The following is a 22,537-nucleotide window of genomic DNA, read 5'->3' as shown; positions in this document are numbered from 1 at the left end:
GTATAACAACGTGACCGTCTGTCTCTGTCATGGACGTTTTTGGTCATGCCAAAGAATCTAACCAGTAGCCACAGATAAAATAGTCTGCAGAAGTGAAGCACGAATGGTGAAAGCGTCCTCATTTGTCTTTACATATTTGCCGGTGGCATAATTGTCCTTGGACAAACATTTGCCACGTGGCTGGTTGAAAGCGTGTTAACAAGGACCAAATTCAGACAGGATGAACATCGGCAGTTGCAGTAGTCCCGCTCCATTAGGCGCGACGTCGCCGTCCTCTCTGACATTCCAACTCTGTAAAACTTTCTCTTATTTCATTATTTCCAACCCTTAATTTCACGCTCATCCATTGTCAATTCCCCGTTTTGCCCCCATCCTTTTCCTGAAACCCGATGTCCTTAGTCCTCTGTTTCATTCATCATCTCACCCGAATGAAGGGTGAAATTTTTCTTTCTCTGACTCTTTTCTATATATACACTTCTTTCGTGTCTCTCCGACAACGGGAGTTCTCATCTTCGTGGTCCGTTAGTAATTATCAAGGTATGGCTTCCTGTATCTTCGCTTTTGCGATTCCCCTGTTCTCGTCCATTTCTTTATCTTCTCTCATCCATCCAAAAGGAAAACACAAAGGAAACAAACCCTTTATTTCTTTTAACTCTTCCTATATTTGCTTTCTATTTTATCATCTTTAGAGTTCTGGAACGATTTCTTTTTAGGAAACAATTCTTTTCCCTCTCTATGGGTCTGTGCTCCGTGTCAACGAGCTAAGGTTCGTTATGTATACATCAATTTCTGTTTCTCTGAATTCTTCTTGTTTATATTTAAACTCATCCCGGGAGATCCTATGGGTTTCTTCTGATTATCTTGGATAGGAGGGTAATAGAAAAGGCAAAATAGGGAAAGGTTTGACTTTTTCAATCATGCTTTTTGGCTCGAGTTTTTCATGCTTGTACTTCGAATGATCTTGACCTTGCATACATGATGCCTTAACAAAGCTTTTTCGACTAACCACAATGCAAAACACATAAATTTATTCGGACATCTATCTTTTGATAATGCATGCTTCTCTTTGTTTTTCTGATCTCTGTTGGTTGGATCTGTTGTGATCAGTGTTTTTAATTATTGTAGATTATCTGCTTGATATTGGTTGTCCAGGTCTGGTGACTTTGGTTCCCAAAGGAATTAGAGATGCCGGGAATATCTGATAATGGAGTTAATGATGAGGGGGAAGCAAATGAAAGGAACATAAATCCTCCCCCCTCTAAGGAAACATCAACTCTAATTGAGTCACAACATCCTGAGGGTACAGGTGTTGAAGCTTCCGTTGACACCTCTATTGATCAGCTTTATGAAAATGTGTATGACATGCAAAGTTCTGATCGGTCACCTTCAAGGCGAAGTTTTGGATCTGATGGTGATGAGTCTAGGATTGATTCGGAATTGCATCATCTAGTTGGAGGGCCGATGAGGGAGGTGGAGATAATGGAAGAAGAAATGGAGGAAAAGCAAGGTGGTGATGGAAGTAGTGAAGCATCTTCTAGAAAGGGTGGTACGTTGAATGATAGGAAGATGGATAGTGTGGATACGATTCAACCTGCAAGTACAAGTTCTGGCACCTCTGAAAAACCAACCAAATCATCCAATGCAAAATTACAGTCCAAGACAGCGTTAAAATCAAAACCCAAAGTCAAAAGTCCTCCTGTAAAGCCTTCTTTTGAGAAAAAGAATGATAAGCCTCAGAAAAAACAAAGCGCAGGAGTTGTTAGCTCCAAGAAACCACAAAATGCTCCTTCTGGAAGGTCAGTGTCTCTGAGTCGTGCCAAGAATTCAGTTGAACCAGCATCAGATAAGCCAGAGATGGGACCAATTTTGCTTAAGCAGGCGGCAGATCTGATGTCATCAGGGGATAATCCACATAAGGCTCTTAAATTGGCTCTTCGAGCTATGAAAGTGTTTGAGAAGTATGCTGGCGAGAAACCAAGTCTGGAGCTTGTTATGAGTTTACATGTTGCAGCAGCAATATACTGTAGCTTGGGTCAATACAATGATGCGATTCCTGTTCTTGAGCGCTCAATTGAAATTCCTGTTATTGAGGAAGGTGAGGAGCATGCCCTAGGTAAATTTGCTGGTCTTATGCAAGTGGGTGACACCTACGCAATGCTGGGCCAGCTTGAGAATGCAATTACGTACTACACCAAAGGTTTGGAAGTCCAGAAACAGATTTTGGGAGAAACAGATCAGAGAGTTGGTGAAACTTGTCGGTACCTGGCTGAAGCTCATGTTCAATCATTGCAATTTGATGAGGCTGAGAGGCTCTGCCAAATGGCTTTGGACATTCATAGAGCAAGAGATTCACCCCCTTCTGTTGAAGAGGCAGCAGATAGGAGGCTTATGGGCCTTATATGTGAAACAAAGGGAAAGCATGAAGCAGCTCTGGAGCATCTTGTTTTAGCGAGCATGGCAATGGTAGCGAATGGACAAGACGCGGAAGTGGCATCTGTTGATTGTGGCATTGGAGACACGTATCTATCCTTGTCTCGATATGATGAAGCTGCTTTTGCTTATCAAAAAGCACTTACAGCTTTCAAGGCCAGCAAGGGAGAGAATCATCCGGCTGTGGCTTTGGTTTTTGTACGTTTAGCTGACTTGTATAAGAGGACAGGGAAAGTAAAGGAATCCAAATCTTACTGTGAGAGTGCACTTAAAATCTATGAGAAGCCTCTTCCTGGGGTCCTTCTCGAGGAAATTGCAAGTGGTCTCACTGATGTTGCCGCTATCTATGAGTCGATGAATGAGCATGAACAGGCGCTCAATTTACTGAAAAAGGCATTGAGTATATACAACGATGCCCCTGGTCAGCAAAGCACAATAGCAGGAATTGAAGCTCAGATGGGAGTCTTGTACTACATCGTGGAGGACTATAATGAATCTTACAATGCGTTCAAGAATGCTATCTCAAAGCTTCGTGCTATTGGAGAGAAGAAATCAGCCTTCTTTGGTGTTGCACTTAATCAAATGGGACTTTCCTGCGTGCAGCGTTATGCCTTAAGTGAGGCTGCAGAATTGTTTGAAGAGGCAAAGAATATTTTGGAACAAGAGTATGGACCGTATCACCCTGAAACACTTGGCGTATATAGCAATCTTGCAGGCACATATGATGCACTTGGAAGGTATTCACGTTTTTATTCTTTTTCTTGGTATAACATACCCTCTTCTGCCAGTAAAATGCCCTTCATCATTTAGGCATCTTTAGCCATTAGCACTTTGAGCTTTACTCATGTTTATGTTATCGAAGTGCAATTATTGCATGGTACTAGATCTCTTGTGATGCATTATGACTAATTTCATACTTGTATCATTTGAATTCTTTAGTCTATTGACGATTTTTACTGCTGAATCAATCTGAAAGATCAGGGATCACATTTTCTGATCCATCTTCTGTGACCTGTGTCACTAACGTTCCAGAGAAGAACATGTCCTACCAAATGACTGGTTTGAGGGATAATTAATGACACATTGTCGAATTCATTGGTCCTCTGTGATCTTTACTTCAGGTTGGATGATGCAATTGAAATTCTGGAGTACGTTGTTAGTTTAAGGGAGGAAAAACTGGGGACTGCAAATCCTGATGTTTATGATGAGAAGAGAAGGCTGAGTGAGTTGCTGAAGGAAGCGGGTAGAGTTCGGAGCAGAAAATCCATATCACTGGAGCGCCTTCTTGATTCAAACGTTTATGCTCTAAATAATTTTGTCATGAGGATGGCTAGCTAGCTAGGACACAGAGAAACATGAAGCCTTTACAAGAACTCTTAAGAAAGGAACAGAAGAATACAGGTTGTGCAGTGCAATTATTGAGGAAAAAATTAAATGATTGATGAGGGTAATGATTTGTACCATATTTTATTTAAAGATATATACTTGTATGATACGATGTAAATTATTCATGGCCTTCGGATATACTCAATGTTTGAACACTTTGCTGATATGTCAATATATTCTTACAGATTTCGTTACACAGCTAAAACCCGAAACTTTTTGTCAACATCTGATACATTTAGTTCTGCATTTTTTGAATAATAATTGGTCCATCCTGCTTTATGCGCACATTTTCTACGAGGTCTTGTTGATTGGGAAGGCATGACAGTGAGGCAGAGAGACATTTAAACACATTCGTCGTTAGCTGCGTTTTTGATGCATTGAATGTCGTATGAACCGGCATTTATAAAATCTGAGACAGCGTGACAGTGAAATTCAAGAAGATAATGAGAAATTCAGAATCAATGAGGACCGCCACCACCACAATGGCCCAAGCCTATGAAGACTAAAGTTGTGCATCTCTCAAAAGTCCAAGAAGATAGGCTTGGGCTCATGTCATGGCTTCATCCACACGTTCCAAATTTTGCTTTCCAGGAGGCTCTCTCATCAAGGTTTTGCATGTGAAATGAAAAAAGTCATCGAAATTATTTTTCACAGAAAGCATCTGGGAAAGAATCTTGTTAGCAATTTTCTTTTCCCAATAATGCAAGGACAAATCAATGAATCATCACAGATTCCGTAATTAACTGGCATTTCATTTAGTCGTAAGTAATGTCAATGACAATCTCTCTCTCTCTCATATCAACAATCTCATTTATTCTCTCTTTTCCAATTTCTCGCTCCGCTATTTTCAATTATTGTACCTTTTAGTTGCCAGATCGGATAATTGGTTCAATAAATCAAATAATTGAACTTTGATTCAATATATGATAAACAAATAAAAATTTAAGAAATAGTCAACACTATTTATAGTTTAATCAATAAAAGAAATTCCGATTTTTATACATAAAATTATAAATATATAAATAATTTAATCATAAAATTATAAATATATAAATAATTTCAAACATGTACTTTCAATACATCTTTTATTTTCTTATAACCAAAAGTTTAGGTGAGTGTGGAGTTCATCAATATCAAAGGATAACTCTGGACTTACAAAAATATTAAAAAAATATTTATATATTATTCACTTAACAATGGATTCAAGGTTCTCACATTAGCATAGGGAGATTCAAAATTATTAAATTGAGTTAATCCTTACCATAGATTTATTTTGTCGGTGAACGCATCCTTTGTTTTAAGTTAAGATGAGAGTGATAAACTAGAAGCTTACCATTAAAAAAAACTAGGAAAATGCTGAGGAATTGAAGATAGAGTTAGAGTTTGATACTTCACAGATAGAAAGGCAAGGCACACATTTATTTAGCAAGACCTGATAACATAGAGAGGAAGAGAGTAAAATGCGAGGAAATTAAAAAATTAAAGCACAAGACAAGAGGGAGGATGTAAATATGAAATAAGGAAGAGAGAAAAGCAAGCATGATGGTCATGGATGGGTCATCACTTGGAAGGTGCTAGAGGGCCAAAATCAGGGATCTCGAGCGGCGGACTGATAGGCGGAACTGGAACAATTGGCAGCGTAATGGCTTCTGTCATCTGAGCTTCGTACTTCCACAGCTTGAACTCTCCTTTCACGAAGTCATAGTACCCTCCGTACAGTCCCAGCTCCTTCTTCCTCATTCCTCTCTGCACATACGGATATGTCTGCAGGTTCACCAACGAGTTCTTCACCGATTCCTGCCATTCACAGTCATCTTCTTCCTTTAGTTTCATCCTCCACCTTCACACACTACACTTTTTACTTACTCATGGAATGAATGAACTCACCTTCTCACACATTTCGCATAGCTCGTCAAAGCTTGTATTGCCGGGATCGTGTTCGCTCTTCACCTTAAATTTTGCGGGCAAGCCGATTTTCACCCACTCATCTATGAAGTCACTGCACACAAACCCCCGCATTATAATCCAAGTCTTGCTGCTTAATTAGTGATTTTGCCAAATAATTAAAGCATCAGTCTTACAAGGGAGCAGAGTTATCCTCTGGATGTTCCATAAGCCTTTTGATTCCTCCACACCTGCTGTGCCCAATCACCAGAATGTTGGGTATCTGTCGAATCATAATTTCCCAATCTCAATCACATTTATAATGGGACTAGAACATTATAATAATATAGTAATGATATTGAGCTCTATCTTTACGAATAATAATCTGTATATATGCACCTTAAGTGCTGTGATGCCATACTCAAGGATTGCACCAACTCCGCTGTACCTCAGCTGCAGGTTCCCAAGTGCTTAATGTCAAAACTTCTTTCGCGCAGAGGAAATTAAACGATGAATCTTGATAATTTAAAATCGAACAGAGCTTAAGATCTATATATCTATATACAAAATGAATTAATAAAATTAAAGATGACCTGATCGAAAGGAGGGACCATGTTAGCAATGTTGCGGACCATGAAAGCTTCTCCTGGTTTGAAGTTTAGGATAACATCCGGACTCACTCGTGAGTCTGAGCAAGCAAACACCAGAAACTACCACCACACACAGACCACACGAAATCAGATTAAACATTAAAACGACAGAAAAACAAATGATAATTAGTGATAACATATATATATGAAGACAGAATCAGTGGTAAATCACCTGGGGGCTTTGGCCCTCGGCAAGTTTCTTGAACAGTTCTGGGTTCTTGCTGCCATTTAAGTATATGCACACAAACAAGTTAGCCAGAAGAGAAACTGTGCATGGTGAGATTTAAATATAGTGATTAACATAGGTTAATGTAATTTACTCGAATATGTTGAACTTGAAGTAGGTGAAGCCCATGATGATCCTCTGAACAGCTGGATCTATTGGATTCAGATGGATTCCCTGCAGCTCAGCTATTAGCTTGTCGATCTTCTCCACCGCCACATCCTCCAACTCTTCCTTTTCTCTGAAACACGCATATATACCTCATTATATTACCATCGTTACAAGCACGATCTGGCCATCAATGGTTGCAAGTTTAGCTAAGTAGTGTACTAGTGCGCATCTATTATTATCTATGTTTTCGAGTCCATGTTAAGCGCAGATTAATTAGGCAGAAGGTATACTGTTTATGTGTGTGGATGTGTGCTTATTTTACCTGACAACTTTCTTGAGCTCTTCGATGGCCAACTCGGAGGACAGCTTCTTAGCCATAGTTCCACCTGAATTCCAAAAAACCATAGATGATGAACTAATTAAAATGCACGGTAAAAACTAGAAATAAATTGGAAACAAAACTTATAGTAGAAAAATAAGGCTCAAGTTTCATCAATTTCGTAAAGTTGAAAGGTTTTTTGATCATGTGACACAGGGTTTTACTAACATCCAGAGTTTTTCTGGGGATAAGAGTAGATACCCTATGCAAATATAGCTAGAGCACGTACTGAGAGACACCAAATTAAGCTGATATATGAACTAAGTAGCTAGCTTTAACCTTGCACACATCTCAGTGCTTGCATGCATGTGGTATTTATAGCCAAAAATTATGACTTATTTTAATAAAAAAATTTAAATTTTGTAGCACAGTTTCCACGAGGATATATCAGGTTCACTTGTTGATGATTATGAAGATGAATACGTAAAGGTCACAAAGTACATGTCTTTTTCACGACCTTGTATTTTATTTGGACGAGTAAAAGACCACGAGACACCGAATAAAGGCACATGCATGGAATTAATGCAATTATTATGCGAAAACATTTGATCAAGTCACGTTCAAAATTAGACTCTAATTGGACGTACATGGGCAATTCATAATTCGAACGAAAAATATCTAACATAAGTCCATAAGTACCGGCCTGTAACTTTTGGCTTTGTCTCTGATTGTCTGATATGGAAGAAAATATCTCTTTGTTAATTTTTTTTATTTATTTCTGCTGGGGCATTCAGAGCGCATGGAGAAGACATGTCTGTGTGTGTGTATTATTTCTTATTTCTTTATCATTAATTTGGGTTTTTATCATTAATTTCTGTGAGTGTATATTATTTCTTATTTCTTTATCCAATTTTATTCATTCATTCATTTTTTTTATTCTCTCTTCTTTTCCCATAATTCACATTTTCCATTCCTAAACACTTTTCTGTTGACATGATTTATAAGATGGACAATAACTTTTTTCGTTGAATCAAGTCATCAATATAAATTATAAAATTAAAATTTTTAAAACTACATTATTTATAAGTAATAAACAGTACAACTCATTTTTTATATTCTAGTGTATAATACATGGGACTAATAGATAGTTTAATCTTAAAATAACTAGATTTTTAATTTTACCTCTCCTGCAATGAGGAAGCAAAAATTTAAAAGAAGAGGGGCAGACATCGCAATAAGCAAATTTTGGGGAAGTTACAAGTTTTGTGAGATAAAGCGTACTTTTGAATTTAGAATATATATCTCATCCATCGGGGTTTAGCAAAGACAAATGAGAAAAAAATTGGTGGAAATTAAATCAGGAATACAGAATATAACAGAAAAATGACTTTGATAATATGTTGTATTTAATTTGGAAACTAATTGATTATGAGTAGAGTTGTGTAAAAGTCTTCTAGTCCTATATGATTCAATTCAACCTGAGATGGTCTTAATCTTGTTCGGTCCATATAGATACTGATCCTTCAAGATCAAAAAGATTAAAAAGATCAGACTGTTTTTTCAAGTTGGACTGGACAAGCGACTAGGCATCCGGACTACTTGGTCTAGTCCAGTCCTATTAATTTTTTATTATAATTATAATTAATTTACTTTTTGACAAATGTTTGAAGTATAATTGATATTAAGGAGATGATTGTATGAAGATTTGTTGAGTTTGTTTCTAAATTATTGTTGTAATGTAATGTTGTTAAATTTTATTGAGTGCTATTTTTTGTTAAAGTTATAAATTTAAATTATTTGAACTATAATAGAAATATTTTTTTCTTATTGTTGGAAATTATTATGGATTTATGATTATTATAAGTTTTTTTACTATTTTAATTAAGTTTATTATGTTAAAATAGATTATTGCCTTTCATAGAATAAAAAAAAAGCTAAATGAGTACTAGATTGATAGGACCAATCTTATGGATTAAGTTCGATCCTGTTAATTTTTGGGTTATCATTGGACAAGGCCGGACTACAGGTTGCCTAACTCAATCCTTTTGATGAAAGAGGCCGGACTTTGGATTAGGACGAAGTCCAGTGCCGTCCTGTCTTTTGTGCAACCCTAATTATGAGTATGAAGCAAATGTTTGTGTTAAGATATTTGGTTTATAATTTTAAAAAGACCGTGTACGAGAGGGGGAACATGAATCATGAGGTGGAGTCTAATGAAGAATTTGATTAGAAACAACGTGGGGGGTTAATTAGAAACAACATTTGAGATGGAGATGAGGGGGGGAGTATGTAGATCTGTGAGCATTAGGTGATAAAGAGACAAACTTTTCGGTGACAAATGCTACAACCTTAACCCAATAATTGTGTCCTTTCTTCTCATTTTCCACCCCTCTATGATTCTATAATACACTAGACAAATATCCACAACGAATCCTTCATGCATATCTAGACCTGTGTGTGCATATAGCTTTTATTTTAATCCATCTCATCCTGGTTTGAATTGCGTGTTTAACTTTTTTTCTTTCTTTTTTGCTTGAATTACATGGCACTACAGTTAAACCAGTGCACGCAAAATATTGTTGAACTGAGTCAAATCAGATAATTAACAGAAGACTCACCGCATCGATCCTAAATTGAACACGCAGTCATTACACATCATACATTGTATGACTCACCATTAATTTACCTTAATTTTATACTTCTACTCATATTTTTATTATCTCTGAGCTCAAATTAGTCATTAATCTTATGAATAACAAAAGCGTATATCTCGGTGGATAATCCATCCAAATTCCAACATGTAAAAATGCCATTTTTCAAATCAACAATTTTCATATAAAAAAATAACTCGCAAAGGACCGAGAAGGCGAGAAGGTTCTCAATTTCTCATCCTGATATGGAGATAATCTTAAGAAAATAAAAAAATTTAAATGTCATTTCTTGTTATATAATGGTTTAAACGACCACCACTCATACCTTATCTCAATTTTACCACCTTAAAGTTAAACTAGCCTCATGTTTTTTATCGCAAGATATAAGCGTTAAAAAGCAGAGAGGGGCGGAGAGCCACGACGACGATCGATTCGGATATGGGGAAAGTTGCCGATGCTCCTACTCTCAACACGTGTTAAGTGGGTAAAAATTAGAAATCATGCACAGCCAAAACGTTTTAATTAACTTTGGGCATGAAGGCCAGTGGGCCTTTTGGAGCCCAAAGTCAGCATTTTTATTAATTACTCCATCGATTTTTATATATAAAAAAATTTTTAAAATTTTTTTAATCATAAATGTAAAATATTGTTAGTATTTTTTTAATAAATAAATAATTATATTTTTATTAAATTAAAAAAATAAATAATTTTATTAATTTACTTTAAAAAAAGAGATTCATTTTTTATTTAAAATAATTAGAGATAAAATTAAAATATTACTGTGCTTTTAATTAGATAATTAATTTTTATTAATTTGTGTGATTTAATTAAAAATATTTTATATATAGAGATGGAGTGAATAAATCAAATGCATTGAATTGTGAGTTGTAATCTTGATTTGAAGGATTGAGTGAATTGATAATGGTAGCCAACTAGTCATGAAACATGTTTTCGGAGGATTATATGGGTTTTGGTTACCAAACATGTACTTGTTTGGAAATTGAGTATGCAGGATTAATATATCATTCAAGTCTTGCAAAATAATAATATAATATAATATAATGTTGCAAAAGGGTCAGTATAATCATAATGGATGAATTCTACAATAATATGGTGGAAAATTACAACTCTTTCCTTGTCCATTTGCAATCATGCAGAAGAGCGATTCAAAATTCCCGGCTGCTATTAATTACTTGCCTATCTATGTTTGCTATACGGAGGAATCTCTTTCTGCCACTGTATGTAAATGAAAAGCCACAAATTATATCTAAATGAAATGCAGCTCACGCGAACAATATATATATATATATATATATATTTAATGTTTGAATTATCAGATTATCAACATCATCAATATAAATAGAATTTAATTTCTAACAAGTCATGATAATTATTTTTGAACCAGAAACAGTTCAAGTCATGCCTCCTATCGAACAAGTCTGCATATTATACATGGGACTCACATCTAGTTTCATTTTAAATCAAGCCAGGGTTTTTTGGGAAATGCCTATGTTTTTTGTGAGATAATGGTCATTAGCATCAGCTGCAGAGTTGCCTAATTTTAAATATGCAAATCTCATTCGAAGTATATAGATAGGTAGCGTGAAACTTAAATTAAAACATCTCTTATCTAAAGAGATATAGCTATATATGACAGAGAATTAATCTAAACATTTGCATCGAAACAAGTAATGCAGAATGAAACATATAGACTTTGGTAACATGTCCGATACTATGCATTGTGGAGATCATGATCATAGTTAATTTTGCTGTTTAGATATTTAATTACTTGAATAAGGAGGCCATAACAGTAACAGGGAGACAGAACACAAGCGAATTATGAGATGGAGTGTAATGGAGAATTTGATTGCAGCAGAAACAATATAATGTGGAGTTTATGGTTGAATGTGTAATAATAGTAACATTTAGTGGAGATGTGGGAGTATGTAGATCCGCGAGTGTTAGGTGAAAAAGGGGACAGACTTTTAGGTGACAAATAACGCTACAAAACTTAACCAAAGATAATGGTGTCCTTTCTTCTCTTTTTTCCACCCCTCCATGATAAAAGTGTACTAGACTAGATTTCCTGTTTAAATTTATCTCATCCTGCTTTCAATTGCATGTGCCTATGTAATTTTAAACATTTTATGTTTAATTTACACTTAAACACACATTACCCTAAATGCATGCCAAGAGGGTTCCATTACTCTCTACAAATATATATACTGATCAAATATACTTTTTGCTCAAAAGAAAAATACTGAATTAGTTAAGTTAATTAATTCACATAGATTAAAAAAATAGCTAGTTAAGTTGGTCATTTAATTTGTAAAAAAAAAATTTGTGTTAGTTTTTTTTTTAAAGATATCCCTCCTTCTGCAAGTAACATGCATAAATCTATAAGTAATACAACAATATGAGTATTGTGGGAAAAAAAGGTAATAAATAGTATATGTAATTAAAGGATTATGTTTAGGACTGAAATAAACTTTCAAACTAGTTCGTATATTTAAAACAAGGAATAATTGTTTTTATTGTGGAACTTATTACACTCTTGTCCATTGTTTGTTCTCCGTATCTCATCTCATTCTCACCCCTTCATTGAATATGGCAGTGTGGAAAGTCGCCGACTCTCCTTCCTCTCAACACGTGTCAATTTGGTGGAAGTGAGAATTGACCCAAAGTAATTAGTGGATTTTATACTGGGCTACAATTAAGTAAACTGGGCCCTTATCAAGCCCATAATTAATGGTATCTTCTCGGCCCGAAATAGTTTACGATGATTACTGGAATGCATTTCTGATTTTCTTAGGAATTGCAGCTCGTGCGATGTTCTTCCTTGGTCTTAGCAATTAGATTAACCATGAAACATTAGTTATGAATGTATTATTTTATTTTAAAAAAACACCTTGCCAAAAAAGATATTTACCCGCAATACGACCAAAGAAAGCTCTGACGATCGAAAACATTATTTAAGACAAGCACTTGAGTCACTTCTTAAGCTTCTCGCTCTCATGCTTTCGAATTAAGTTTATAGGCACGGGTTTAATACTTCAGTCTAATCGATCATTGGGTTGAAGATTTTATATTGGAGTTAGATTTTTGATCCCCCATTGATTTCCCCTTAAACTGCTTCCAAATATTATAGTAATTTATAGTGTCTCCAATTAATCACACGGCTTTACTTTAGTAATTTATAGCCTCAATTTGGCTTACCAGTGAGGGCTCTGAGTTCTTCTATTTAGCTTGAAGGATTGGACCTGTTATGGCATATTGAGACTTCAAATTAAGTAATATAAGCTGTTATAAACTTAAGGGGAGTGTTGGAATATATTATTATTTTAAAAAATTTATTGTGTTTGGATCTGTTATTTATTAAGATAAGATTTATACTACTGATATTTAAAGAATATTTTGTATTCATTGAATATTATTAAAATATTTATTAATTATTATTTGATTGATCTATATATTGTAAACTCTTCATATTAATAAAAAAGGATATTTTTTCAATCTTCTTTATTTTTCTCATTACATGGTAATAGAACTCATTAATGATAAGTATGAGGACCCGTTTGGATTTCAGTTGGGCATAATAGATTATGAAAATAATTGATTAAGTGGTATATTTTAATCATAATTGATTATGTTAGAACGCAATCTGTTTGGATGTTATTTTTCTAAAATTGATTTTAACAGTTTTGAATATCAATAATTTAATTTTAAAAAGTAATGTCCTTTATGATAATTTAAACAGCTAAAATTGATTTTAACAGTTTTGAATAATTTTTTTAAAATCAATTTTAGCTGTTTAAATTACCATAAAGGATATTACTTTTTAAAATTAAATTATTAATAAATTTATATTTAATAGTATTAAAGTTATTATATTTTATTTAAGAAGTAAAATATATTATTGGTTTTATTTTTATTAAGTTTTGGGATTTTTTTTATAATTTTTTCTGGATCTTTGTTTGTAATTTTTTCTAACACTTTTTGATGGATTATGGCAGACGCTCCATGAATCATCTTGTGAATGGATCAGTTTTTGAATATATGGTGTAAGAACGTTGTTGGGTCGAGAAAGTCCTTGCGCAATGTTGCCTTCTTTCTGCTCCTAAAGAAGGTCTGGGCATTGGATAAGGAATGCTTTGTCCCTATATGAAAGTTTACTTGTATGGTAGCTTTTTTTTATCATAAGTTGCATGTTTGTAAACTTCGTTCTGTCGTCATAGTGACGTGGGGGAGAGAGGTTCTTCACGTGACTATATGATTTTCCTAAAGAAAAAAACAAACTGACAAACAAACAAACTACAATATTCTGTTTTATTTGAATCTTTAATTTTTATTTTTATTTTGCAAAAACAATCATATTTATTTAATTTCTTGCTTGTTTATATATAAATTTGAATAAATTAAAGAGATTGAGTATTATATACTTTTTTAATTTAATTTATAAGTTATTTTTAATATATTTTATCAGAATAAAACAATCTTAAAATTTATTAACTCCATTTAAAAATTTAATAAAGCTTTCAACTTTATTTTTATTTAATACTCCTCAAGTTTTTTTTATAAACCATCTCTATCAACCTCATTAATATTAATGTTAAAAAAAATGAAAGGAATAAAAGTGTGTAAAATTTTAAAGATATCTCTATATAACAAATTTAAAAAAATGATACTATATTATCTTTTCTCTCTTATGAAAGATAATTTTAGAAATAGTTTTTAAATATTACTTAAAAATTCATATTATGACTTACAAATTTGATTTAATAAATTTTAAAAAATGTGCCTTATAAATAGAATTGGACGGAGTTTATATAATTTAATAATGTATTTTTTTTCATCAAAATTCAATGGATTAACAAGGAAAGCTTGCAATAAAAAAATCAATGACATCATTTATATGTAGAACTAAAAATATCTTTATCTTTTTACCTTATAAATAAAATGAGGGGGAATAAAATTTTTTTAATGGAAAAAAGCAAATACGATATAATACATTAATACTTGATATGTAGGTACAGTAATGGGACGCGTGCGTGTACATATAAATTAAAGGTTAAAATATACTTTTAGTATCTTAATTTTATATATAGTTTTACTTTGATACTTTAAATTTATAAAATATCTTTTTAATTTTTTAATCTTAATACCATTAGTTTTATCACAAAAAAATTTTGCATTAACTTTTTAAATATGACAAAATATTCTCAAATGTTAACATATTAAATTTATTTTTTTAAATAATAATGATTGATATAAAAAATAACAATTTGAAGTTAAAGGTGTTAAGGTTAAGGGACAATATGATACTTTATAAAATTAAGGGATTAAATTGAAATTATAAATAAACTTAGAGAACGAAAATGTATTTTAGCCTATAAATTAATGTAAAATATGAAATTTTTAATAAGTGATAATATTTATAGTATTAAATCACAGGAAATTAAAAGTCAAGAGAACCATGTGGGTCAATTTTATTCAATATTTTTTCAGGGGGATGCACAAACTACAAAGGACAGAGAGCACCCATTAAAACATTATTTGGAGACGAACAAAGCGTTAAAAGTCACTCGAAAGGCACACAAGTAGAAGTAAAACAGTAAATTAATTAATACATGAAGAGAGAAATGGCTGGATCGATCGGCATGGGGCTGCATTATATTAGATTAAATTGCAGGAATAAGAATGGGCTCAGTATTGGGACGAGAATCGAACTTCCAAAGCTTGAACTGTCCTTTCACAAAGTCATAGTATCCTCCCAACAACGCCAACGTGTTCCCCTTCACGTAGGGATATGTCATCAGATTATCCAACGACTTGTTCACCGATTCCTGCAAACGCCATATATATATATATATATATCGACGCCACACCCATCTTCTTGTTTAGCTACTTCATCTTCATAATAAATATACAGCTTTTGGTAAATGATGAAATTACTTACTTACTTACACACACACACACACTCACACTTAAATCTGACCTTTTCACAGTACTTGCACAAGTCTTCTGGAGGCGTAGTGGGATCATGTTCGCTCTTCACCTTGTTCTTGGCCGCCAAGCCAATTTTCAGCCACTCATCTATGAAATCACTGCACACACATATATACTCATTTTAATTCAAAACTTTATGTCACGTTTCGATTTGCTTCCTTCCATAATGATTTTGCCACATATATATAGTTTCAACGCTTTAGTTAGACTCACAAAGGATGAGAGCCATCCTCGGGATATTCCATGAGCCTTTTGATTCCCCCACACTTGCTGTGCCCAATCACCAGAATGTTTGGTATCTGTCAAATCATTTCTCATTGAGGACCAAAACAATGATTTAATAATATTGATGAGCTATAGCTGATGAGTTCTATGTTCATGAATAACTTTAGTATATACGTACCCCAAGTACTGTGATGCCATATTCTATAGCTGCACCAACTCCGTTGTCCCTAAACTGCAGTCCAATTGAACAACGTTAGAACTTTTTTTCTCGCCTGCAGGAAATTTTGATGAATAATCTTCCTAGTTCACTTTCTCCTATCCTATTTGAAGAGAGAGATTATCTTTTTTTTTTTTGCAGTTTATAAAGTCTAATCATTATATTTTTATAACAAATTTCTCAATTTACCTTTCATTAAATTGGTGAGAGAAAGTATATTATTAAAGTATATATATTTAATAAGGATAAGGTTAAAGACTTATTAAATTTTTAAATAAAATTAATAAATTTTAGGGCTTTTTATTTTAATAAAATATATTAAAAATAATTTATAAATAAAATTAGAGAAGTAATTCGATAGAGTTCCATATAAAGAGCATGAAATAATAAAAAGACGACCTGATAAGGAGGGACCATGTTAGCAATGTTGCGGACCATGAAAGCTTCTCCTGGTTGGAAGTTGAGTATGAGATCCGGACTCACTCGCGAGTCTGAGCATGCAAACACCAGAAACTACCACCACGCACACGCAAATACATGAAATAATGATGATATAAAACACGAACCAAAATATACAGATAAAGAGGCGATTAATCAGTAAATATTAATTAATCACCTTGGGGCTTTGGCTTTTAGCAAGTTTGTCGAACAGGTCTGGGTTCTTGCTGCCATTTATAATTATATACATATAATGAAGTTATAAAAAAAAATCCAAATATTGCCGGCCATAAGAGAACTGAGAGGTTATATATAATTAATAATTTACTCGAATGTGTTGAATTTGAAGTCGCAAAAGCCGGATATGATCTTTTGAACGGCAGGATCATTTGGATGCAGATCATCATGTTTTCCCTCCAGCTCAGCTATCAGCTTTTTGATCTTTTCGGTGGCCTCATCCTTCAATTCTTCATTTCCTCTGCCACGTCCCAATCACAATTCCATGAATACATTATATATATCATGCATTTATTCAAATGTACGACGTCCATGTGTTTATATTAATTATTTTCACCTGAGAAGTTCCTTCAGCTCTTCCATAGCTAACTTGGGTGACTGCTTGGCCATAGTTCCAAACACTTGACAACTAGAAAAACAATTTGATTTAATTTAAGCATGCCTAATTAGAAACAAGTGGATGTAATATAGTATACAGCACGCACGAGAACTAATTTTTATGAAATTTTACCTGTCCAGAAACTCAAGTTCTGATTGTTTCCCGTGTTCAAAACTAGGAACGGGAACAAACTTTGTCAGTAGAAAATAAGGATCTGATTAATTTCATAAATTTCAGAAGCCGGTAAGCGCTATATATAGATCGATCGAGTACCCTATACATGCAACGAGATATATAATGAAGGAAATACTCACAGACACCAAGTTAATTAAACCAGATAGCTCGCTTCCACACATCATTGCCTGCATATGCATGTCCTATTTATAATCTAAGAGTTGACCCCCTTTTTTTTGCCAGACTTAAAATTTTTAATTTTAATGGAAAACTTATCCTTAATTTTAATTTAACAGATTCTCCACGAGGTATTCTCAAGTCCACTTGTATGATAAATATATGAAGTTCAGATAAGTCCATGGCATCTTTTCCCCCGTCTTCTTGTATTTTTTATTTCATATAATTAATAATTATATGTTACAAATTTCATTTGGTTTGAATATTTTAAGCCAAGACTTAAGTATTTTAAAAAGATAGACCTATTTTTTTAATAAGGTACGTTAGAATAGTTTGAATATACGAAACTATTCTTAAAATCTCACCTCATATTATACATGTTGTTTTATTGATCATTTCAACAATATAATTAAATTTCATAGTTTAAAACATGAACCAAGCAAGTAAAAAAAATGAAAATCATTTATTGTCAAAAACTCAGCAATATATATAATATAAAAAACATCCAAATACCTAAACTATCTTTTTTAAATGGTGGGATAAAGGACCAATAAGTAGCAGATTATTTTAAATGCTACAAATGTTGAATTAATTTCCAATGATAATATTATTAATTCGGTTTTAATCAAATTAAATGTATAGTACAAAATAACAAATTAAATAATCCACTCTCGATGGAACGCACATGCATGCATGCTATACTATCATAAAACATTTGAGTTAACTAAGGGTAATAAACTAATAATAACTGGACCGGGGGACGTATAAAGACTGACACGCAAACAACGTGCTCGTTTGCGATGAACGAGACAAAGAGTGGTCCGAAAAAAGACAGGCTAGTGGCTGCGATTGCGTCTTGTGATCGGGTTCAAAGGGATTTGATCTATTGAGGAGTTCAAATCTACTTTCTCATAGTTACACAATATGATATTAACAATTTTTAAAAAAAAAATTACATTCAAGTTTCACATAAAGACTACTTGTACCAAAAAATTATATAAATTTTATAAAATACTTTCAAGTTTTAAATATTATACATTAATAACTTGACTGAGGATATTTATAATTTATAAAGAAAAATAATAATTTATAACAATAAATTATAAATGACCATTATCCAACTGTCAATGCCCTTATTTAAGTTGTTAATATTCAAGATTTGAAATTTAAAAATATTTTGTGAAATTCATGAGACTTTTTGATAATAAAGTTCTTTTTATGGGATTTGAATGTAATTTTTTATTTTTTAATTTAATTGAACAATTGTAAAATATTTTTGTCATATAATATTTAAAAATGATCAAATCTCAATTCTTAAATTTTTGTAAGGGATAAAGGACCGCTATCATGGTAATAATTGTTTTGATTTTTTTAAAAAAAATATATATTAAAATTTTTAAATATTAATAAAATCTAATAACTATAATTAAAATATTTATTAAATAAGTAAACTCAGGCCTCATGCCAAATCTTAATTCTAATTAAAGAGACATGGGTAATGTGAAGTTTGTTCGATACCAAACATTTTGTGGGACAGCATATAATGATCTTTCAGTGTTAGGTAATGATTTTTTAAAATTAATTTTACCCTTTATTTTTAAAAATTCTATATATAATTCATCGGCCAACTAGATATTATCTTATACTAATTAATATTTAAAGTATTGTCTCTAGTACGATGCATGGCAAAGAATCTAATCACGATGCTGATTCTCCTTTCTTTCGAACGCGTGCATGTTTCATTGAAAAAACGTTGAATTCCACGAAATAAGAATTCGTGTAGAGTGGTTAGAGGGGAATTAAAAAACAAGAGAAAGATCATGCCTATCCATATAAATCTCATAACGCATAGGATCCAGCAACTTTCTCTTGAATTTTACCAGGATAAATTATTTTTTGTTGGATTAATTAATTAACTAGATTTTTCTCCTTATGCCCACGTGCGTTTTAAAATGTGTAAAAATGGTTTGTGTATGGTGGGGAAAAAAGGCATGGTCCTGTAAAAATGGTACTAAATGATGTATTCCGTGGAAGCCCGGAGAATATGATCAACAAATAACATGGCAAATTTGAAAGGCAACCTTTGGAGGTTTTAATGAAAGAGACGAAAGGCTCGATGATTCGAGGAATGTAATGAACTGCCTAGCTAGATGGGCTCATGCTCCTGATACCCATTTTGTTAACTTCATCAAAATATAAAATGAAAGGAGTGCCTAAGTCATTGTGGAGATGTTTTGGGCTGTACAATTGGAGAAAGTGGGCTCAAGTTCAATGTTGGAACCATCGCATGGTTAGCAAATGCCATCGTGTTTAACTTTGAAACCAACAAAGGTTGGTTCAAGTTGGTATAAATATGGCCTATAACTCATGAAGTTATGGACTTGTTGGTGACAATCTGTAAATATATTTGTAAGAGCTTCTTAAATTTAAAGGCATTAAATTATAGATTGGTCGGGTTTGGTGTTGACGGGGCATGTTCCAAAACCAAACAGTGTGTAATATCCCCCCCCCCCCCCCAACCAAAGACACGATTACAGGTTACACGCTGTAAATTAGATATTCTTTGGAATCTAGAAAAATCAATTGTATATTGTTTATCATTTAGGACCATTCTTCGCATAACGGGCAAGATTATGAATAGCCTATTTTATTGTCGATTTATATATATATATATATATATATATAACGTAATTACTGGTTAAATTAATTTGACTGTCAAGTCTAATTATTCATCGTAATAAAGGCTTAAAACCATTCATTCAGGACTCTCGAAAAACAATGTACTCCCTTCAATCTCTATTATGTGGCACTTTTTAGATGGAGTTTTTTAATTCTCAATATAAAATATATGGAGAGTTATTTGTTATTTTTTTTTAAATTTTGCTCATATCATAAATTTAATTTCATGGCTTGTTGTATACTCTGTGTGTATTTTTCTTATTTTTTATCAGGATAAAGTTATTTTTTTATTTATTTTAAGACACGTTTAATGAATTATATATTATTTATTAATTTTAGTGAAGTAATTGAAACTAACTTATAATAAGAATCAAAGATACTTCACACATATTTCTAGGATGAACTTTTTTTACAAGTCCATCAAGTAATAGGAAAGAAAGTTCATTTAGGAAATACTTATCTAACATTGTGTCAACCAATGTTAAGTTTTACAATACTCTCTCTTGATCTCAATTGAGGGTATTAGTGGTAATTTCATGGTAGCATGTCAGAACGAACTTTTGGCATGTGTCATTTCTCTATTTAATGTCCAATCGAGGTGATTTAAGCGCTCACATAAAGCTTATTCAATTATCTAACTAATGACACGGTTTTATTTCAAACTGATGTCTCCTTTAAAAGTTAGATATTTAAATGCAAAATGGTTACTCTTTCAAAAGTAAAATACAATCAAGTATCCTAAAACCAAACCATTTGCCATTAGCCTCGACTGAGGCTTGAATCACATTCAATGAATCGATAAGCACCTGATTTAATATATAATCAAGTAACAATGCAACCCACACAAGATTTGACTTGTAAAACCCCATTAACAAAAAAAGGGGCAATAGGCACATATTATCACTTGGCCATTTCCATACAAGCTAAATTTCATCTCACATACACTTGTACTAGTATTTTAACTCCACATCACTAATACATCTCAAAAATGCACAATCTAGGCCAACATACAACACATAACAACCATTAATGTCATGTAAGCGCATCCAAAAATTATATGCAATCCTAATTGACAATATAAATACATTTATACATTTATATATATATATATATATATATATACATATATTCATTTACACATTTATCTAAATTGGCAAGGCACTACAAAGCAGTAGGGTGACTACTCTTGTCCAGTTCCTCCCCCTTGCTTTTACCAGTACTATCATCTGTAAAATTGTAACCATGAGATGAAACAAAGTCTTAATAACTAAATAATCTAACATATCTACTAGCAAACTATACAATATATAAGCCTACAAAGTGGCGTAACTCAAATATGTAATTATGATACATTTAACATGTTAATATTCACAAGCGATAACTATGCATTATCATTAATCCATTCAAACCTTCACATCACCTTTGATAGAATTCATGGGCTACAATATCAACAAGATCAATCTCATATTACTAGACTGGTTCAAACTTATCAATTATGGGAGGTAATCCAGCTAAAGGTGTAATATTCCAAAATTTCACATTGATTTTTTCACAAAAATACAATTAAGTAATCAAACTTTAACCATTAAAACACTTACCATGATAAATATATTTCTACTATGGTACACAAGAGTAAAACTTGTTTTTCTAAAATGCTACTATAGTAAATAAGGCTTGCCATAATAAAAAAGACTTTGTATAGTATTTTAGAAATTTTACCATGATAGAAAAGGGACTACCATGATAATAAAGAATCAAAATTATTTTTACAAAAATTTACCATGGTATAAAGATATTTCCTTGTGTATATCAAGATATTTCTAAAATGGGATTACCATGGTAGAAAGGATTGAGTAACAATAAGTGAAGTTACTATAATACTTCAGAAGGTAAGTAATAACAAAAGGTTATATATATAATACAAGTTAATTAATTTATACCTAATGAGAGCCTTTAAAAATTAATAAAATGATAAAAAAGGGTATTTATGAGCGAAGCATGATTTCACAAGGGGTATAAGAGTTCAAAAGGACTATTTCAAAAGTAAAAAACTTAAGAGGGGTAATTCTGAAAAAAATTGTGCCATATCTAGCAGAGAGGGAAATCCTTTCTCTGTGATGTATGCTACAACATACGTAACATATGCCACAGCATATAGTGCCACATCAGAACAACGACAGCATAAATAATGAGAGCAAACTTCAAACAGGTATAACTTTTTTTTACAAATATTCAAATTAAGTGATTTAAATGTCCATCCGAATCTCATTAAAAGATCTAACTAATGAATCTGGTTTGGTATAAAAATTCTTCCAAATGAAAATTTTATTTGTAAAATCCCATTATAGGCC

At 32.7% G+C, this 22,537-nt stretch overlaps 3 protein-coding genes across 7 annotated transcripts; 1 reads left to right on the top strand and 2 right to left on the bottom strand.

The window, feature by feature from the left end:
• Positions 1 to 241: 241 nt before the first annotated feature.
• Positions 242 to 4,000, top strand: LOC129308628 (protein KINESIN LIGHT CHAIN-RELATED 3-like). Of its 2 annotated transcripts, none has more exons than XM_054949888.1 (3): positions 242 to 537; positions 1,153 to 3,167; positions 3,552 to 4,000. In XM_054949888.1, exons 2-3 carry the CDS (start codon positions 1,186 to 1,188, stop codon positions 3,766 to 3,768), a joined length of 2,199 nt encoding a protein of 732 aa, XP_054805863.1. In that variant the 5' UTR covers positions 242 to 537; positions 1,153 to 1,185; the 3' UTR covers positions 3,769 to 4,000. The 2 variants fall into 2 exon arrangements, with proteins under 2 accessions (XP_054805863.1, XP_054805864.1); XM_054949889.1 differs by having other exon boundaries at positions 1,126 to 3,167.
• A 1,216-nt stretch (positions 4,001 to 5,216) lies between these two features.
• Positions 5,217 to 7,358, bottom strand: LOC129308629 (carbonic anhydrase 2-like). Of its 3 annotated transcripts, none has more exons than XM_054949890.1 (9): positions 7,265 to 7,358; positions 7,007 to 7,070; positions 6,671 to 6,814; positions 6,523 to 6,571; positions 6,294 to 6,410; positions 6,100 to 6,153; positions 5,898 to 5,983; positions 5,704 to 5,815; positions 5,217 to 5,613 (listed from the first exon to the last, which is right to left on the bottom strand). In XM_054949890.1, the coding sequence occupies exons 2-9, from the start codon at positions 7,060 to 7,062 to the stop codon at positions 5,377 to 5,379; spliced, it is 855 nt and encodes a 284-aa protein (XP_054805865.1). In that variant the 5' UTR covers positions 7,063 to 7,070; positions 7,265 to 7,358; the 3' UTR covers positions 5,217 to 5,376. The 3 variants fall into 3 exon arrangements, with proteins under 3 accessions (XP_054805865.1, XP_054805867.1, XP_054805866.1); XM_054949892.1 differs by having other exon boundaries at positions 7,293 to 7,327; XM_054949891.1 differs by having other exon boundaries at positions 7,232 to 7,315.
• A 7,758-nt stretch (positions 7,359 to 15,116) lies between these two features.
• On the bottom strand, positions 15,117 to 17,502 carry LOC129309980 (carbonic anhydrase 2-like). 2 transcript variants are annotated; one of them, XM_054951781.1, is made up of 10 exons: positions 17,471 to 17,502; positions 17,289 to 17,370; positions 17,115 to 17,186; positions 16,869 to 17,018; positions 16,719 to 16,767; positions 16,502 to 16,615; positions 16,064 to 16,117; positions 15,874 to 15,959; positions 15,650 to 15,758; positions 15,117 to 15,497 (listed from the first exon to the last, which is right to left on the bottom strand). In XM_054951781.1, the coding sequence occupies exons 3-10, from the start codon at positions 17,165 to 17,167 to the stop codon at positions 15,333 to 15,335; spliced, it is 780 nt and encodes a 259-aa protein (XP_054807756.1). In that variant the 5' UTR covers positions 17,168 to 17,186; positions 17,289 to 17,370; positions 17,471 to 17,502; the 3' UTR covers positions 15,117 to 15,332. The 2 variants fall into 2 exon arrangements, with proteins under 2 accessions (XP_054807756.1, XP_054807757.1); XM_054951782.1 differs by having other exon boundaries at positions 17,289 to 17,330.
• Between the last annotated feature and the right edge of the window lie 5,035 nt (positions 17,503 to 22,537).

This window comes from Prosopis cineraria, unplaced genomic scaffold, assembly GCF_029017545.1.
Source record: "Prosopis cineraria cultivar Desert tree isolate PC_DT_omini unplaced genomic scaffold, ASM2901754v1 PC4, whole genome shotgun sequence".
NCBI classification, from domain to species: domain Eukaryota; kingdom Viridiplantae; phylum Streptophyta; class Magnoliopsida; order Fabales; family Fabaceae; genus Prosopis; species Prosopis cineraria.
The sequence above is the reverse complement of the archived record's forward strand: the minus strand, read 5'-3'. Positions and strand labels throughout refer to the sequence as shown.

Coding starts and splice junctions, on each gene's coding strand:
- LOC129308629 (XM_054949890.1), bottom strand. CDS start 7,062: ATGGCTAAGAAGCTGTCCTCCGAGTTGGCCATCGAAGAGCTCAAGAAA. Junction 6,572..6,670: donor TTCAAGTTCAACATATTCGA/GTAAATTACATT, acceptor CTTAAATGGCAG/CAAGAACCCAGAACTGTTCA. Junction 6,411..6,522: donor CCGAGGGCCAAAGCCCCCAG/GTGATTTACCAC, acceptor GTGTGGTGGTAG/TTTCTGGTGTTTGCTTGCTC.
- LOC129308628 (XM_054949888.1), top strand. CDS start 1,186: ATGCCGGGAATATCTGATAATGGAGTTAATGATGAGGGGGAAGCAAAT. Junction 3,168..3,551: donor ACATATGATGCACTTGGAAG/GTATTCACGTTT, acceptor TCTTTACTTCAG/GTTGGATGATGCAATTGAAA.
- LOC129309980 (XM_054951781.1), bottom strand. CDS start 17,167: ATGGCCAAGCAGTCACCCAAGTTAGCTATGGAAGAGCTGAAGGAACTT. Junction 17,019..17,114: donor GAGCTGAAGGAACTTCTCAG/GTGAAAATAATT, acceptor GGGACGTGGCAG/AGGAAATGAAGAATTGAAGG. Junction 15,498..15,649: donor TGTGCAAGTACTGTGAAAAG/GTCAGATTTAAG, acceptor TGGCGTTTGCAG/GAATCGGTGAACAAGTCGTT.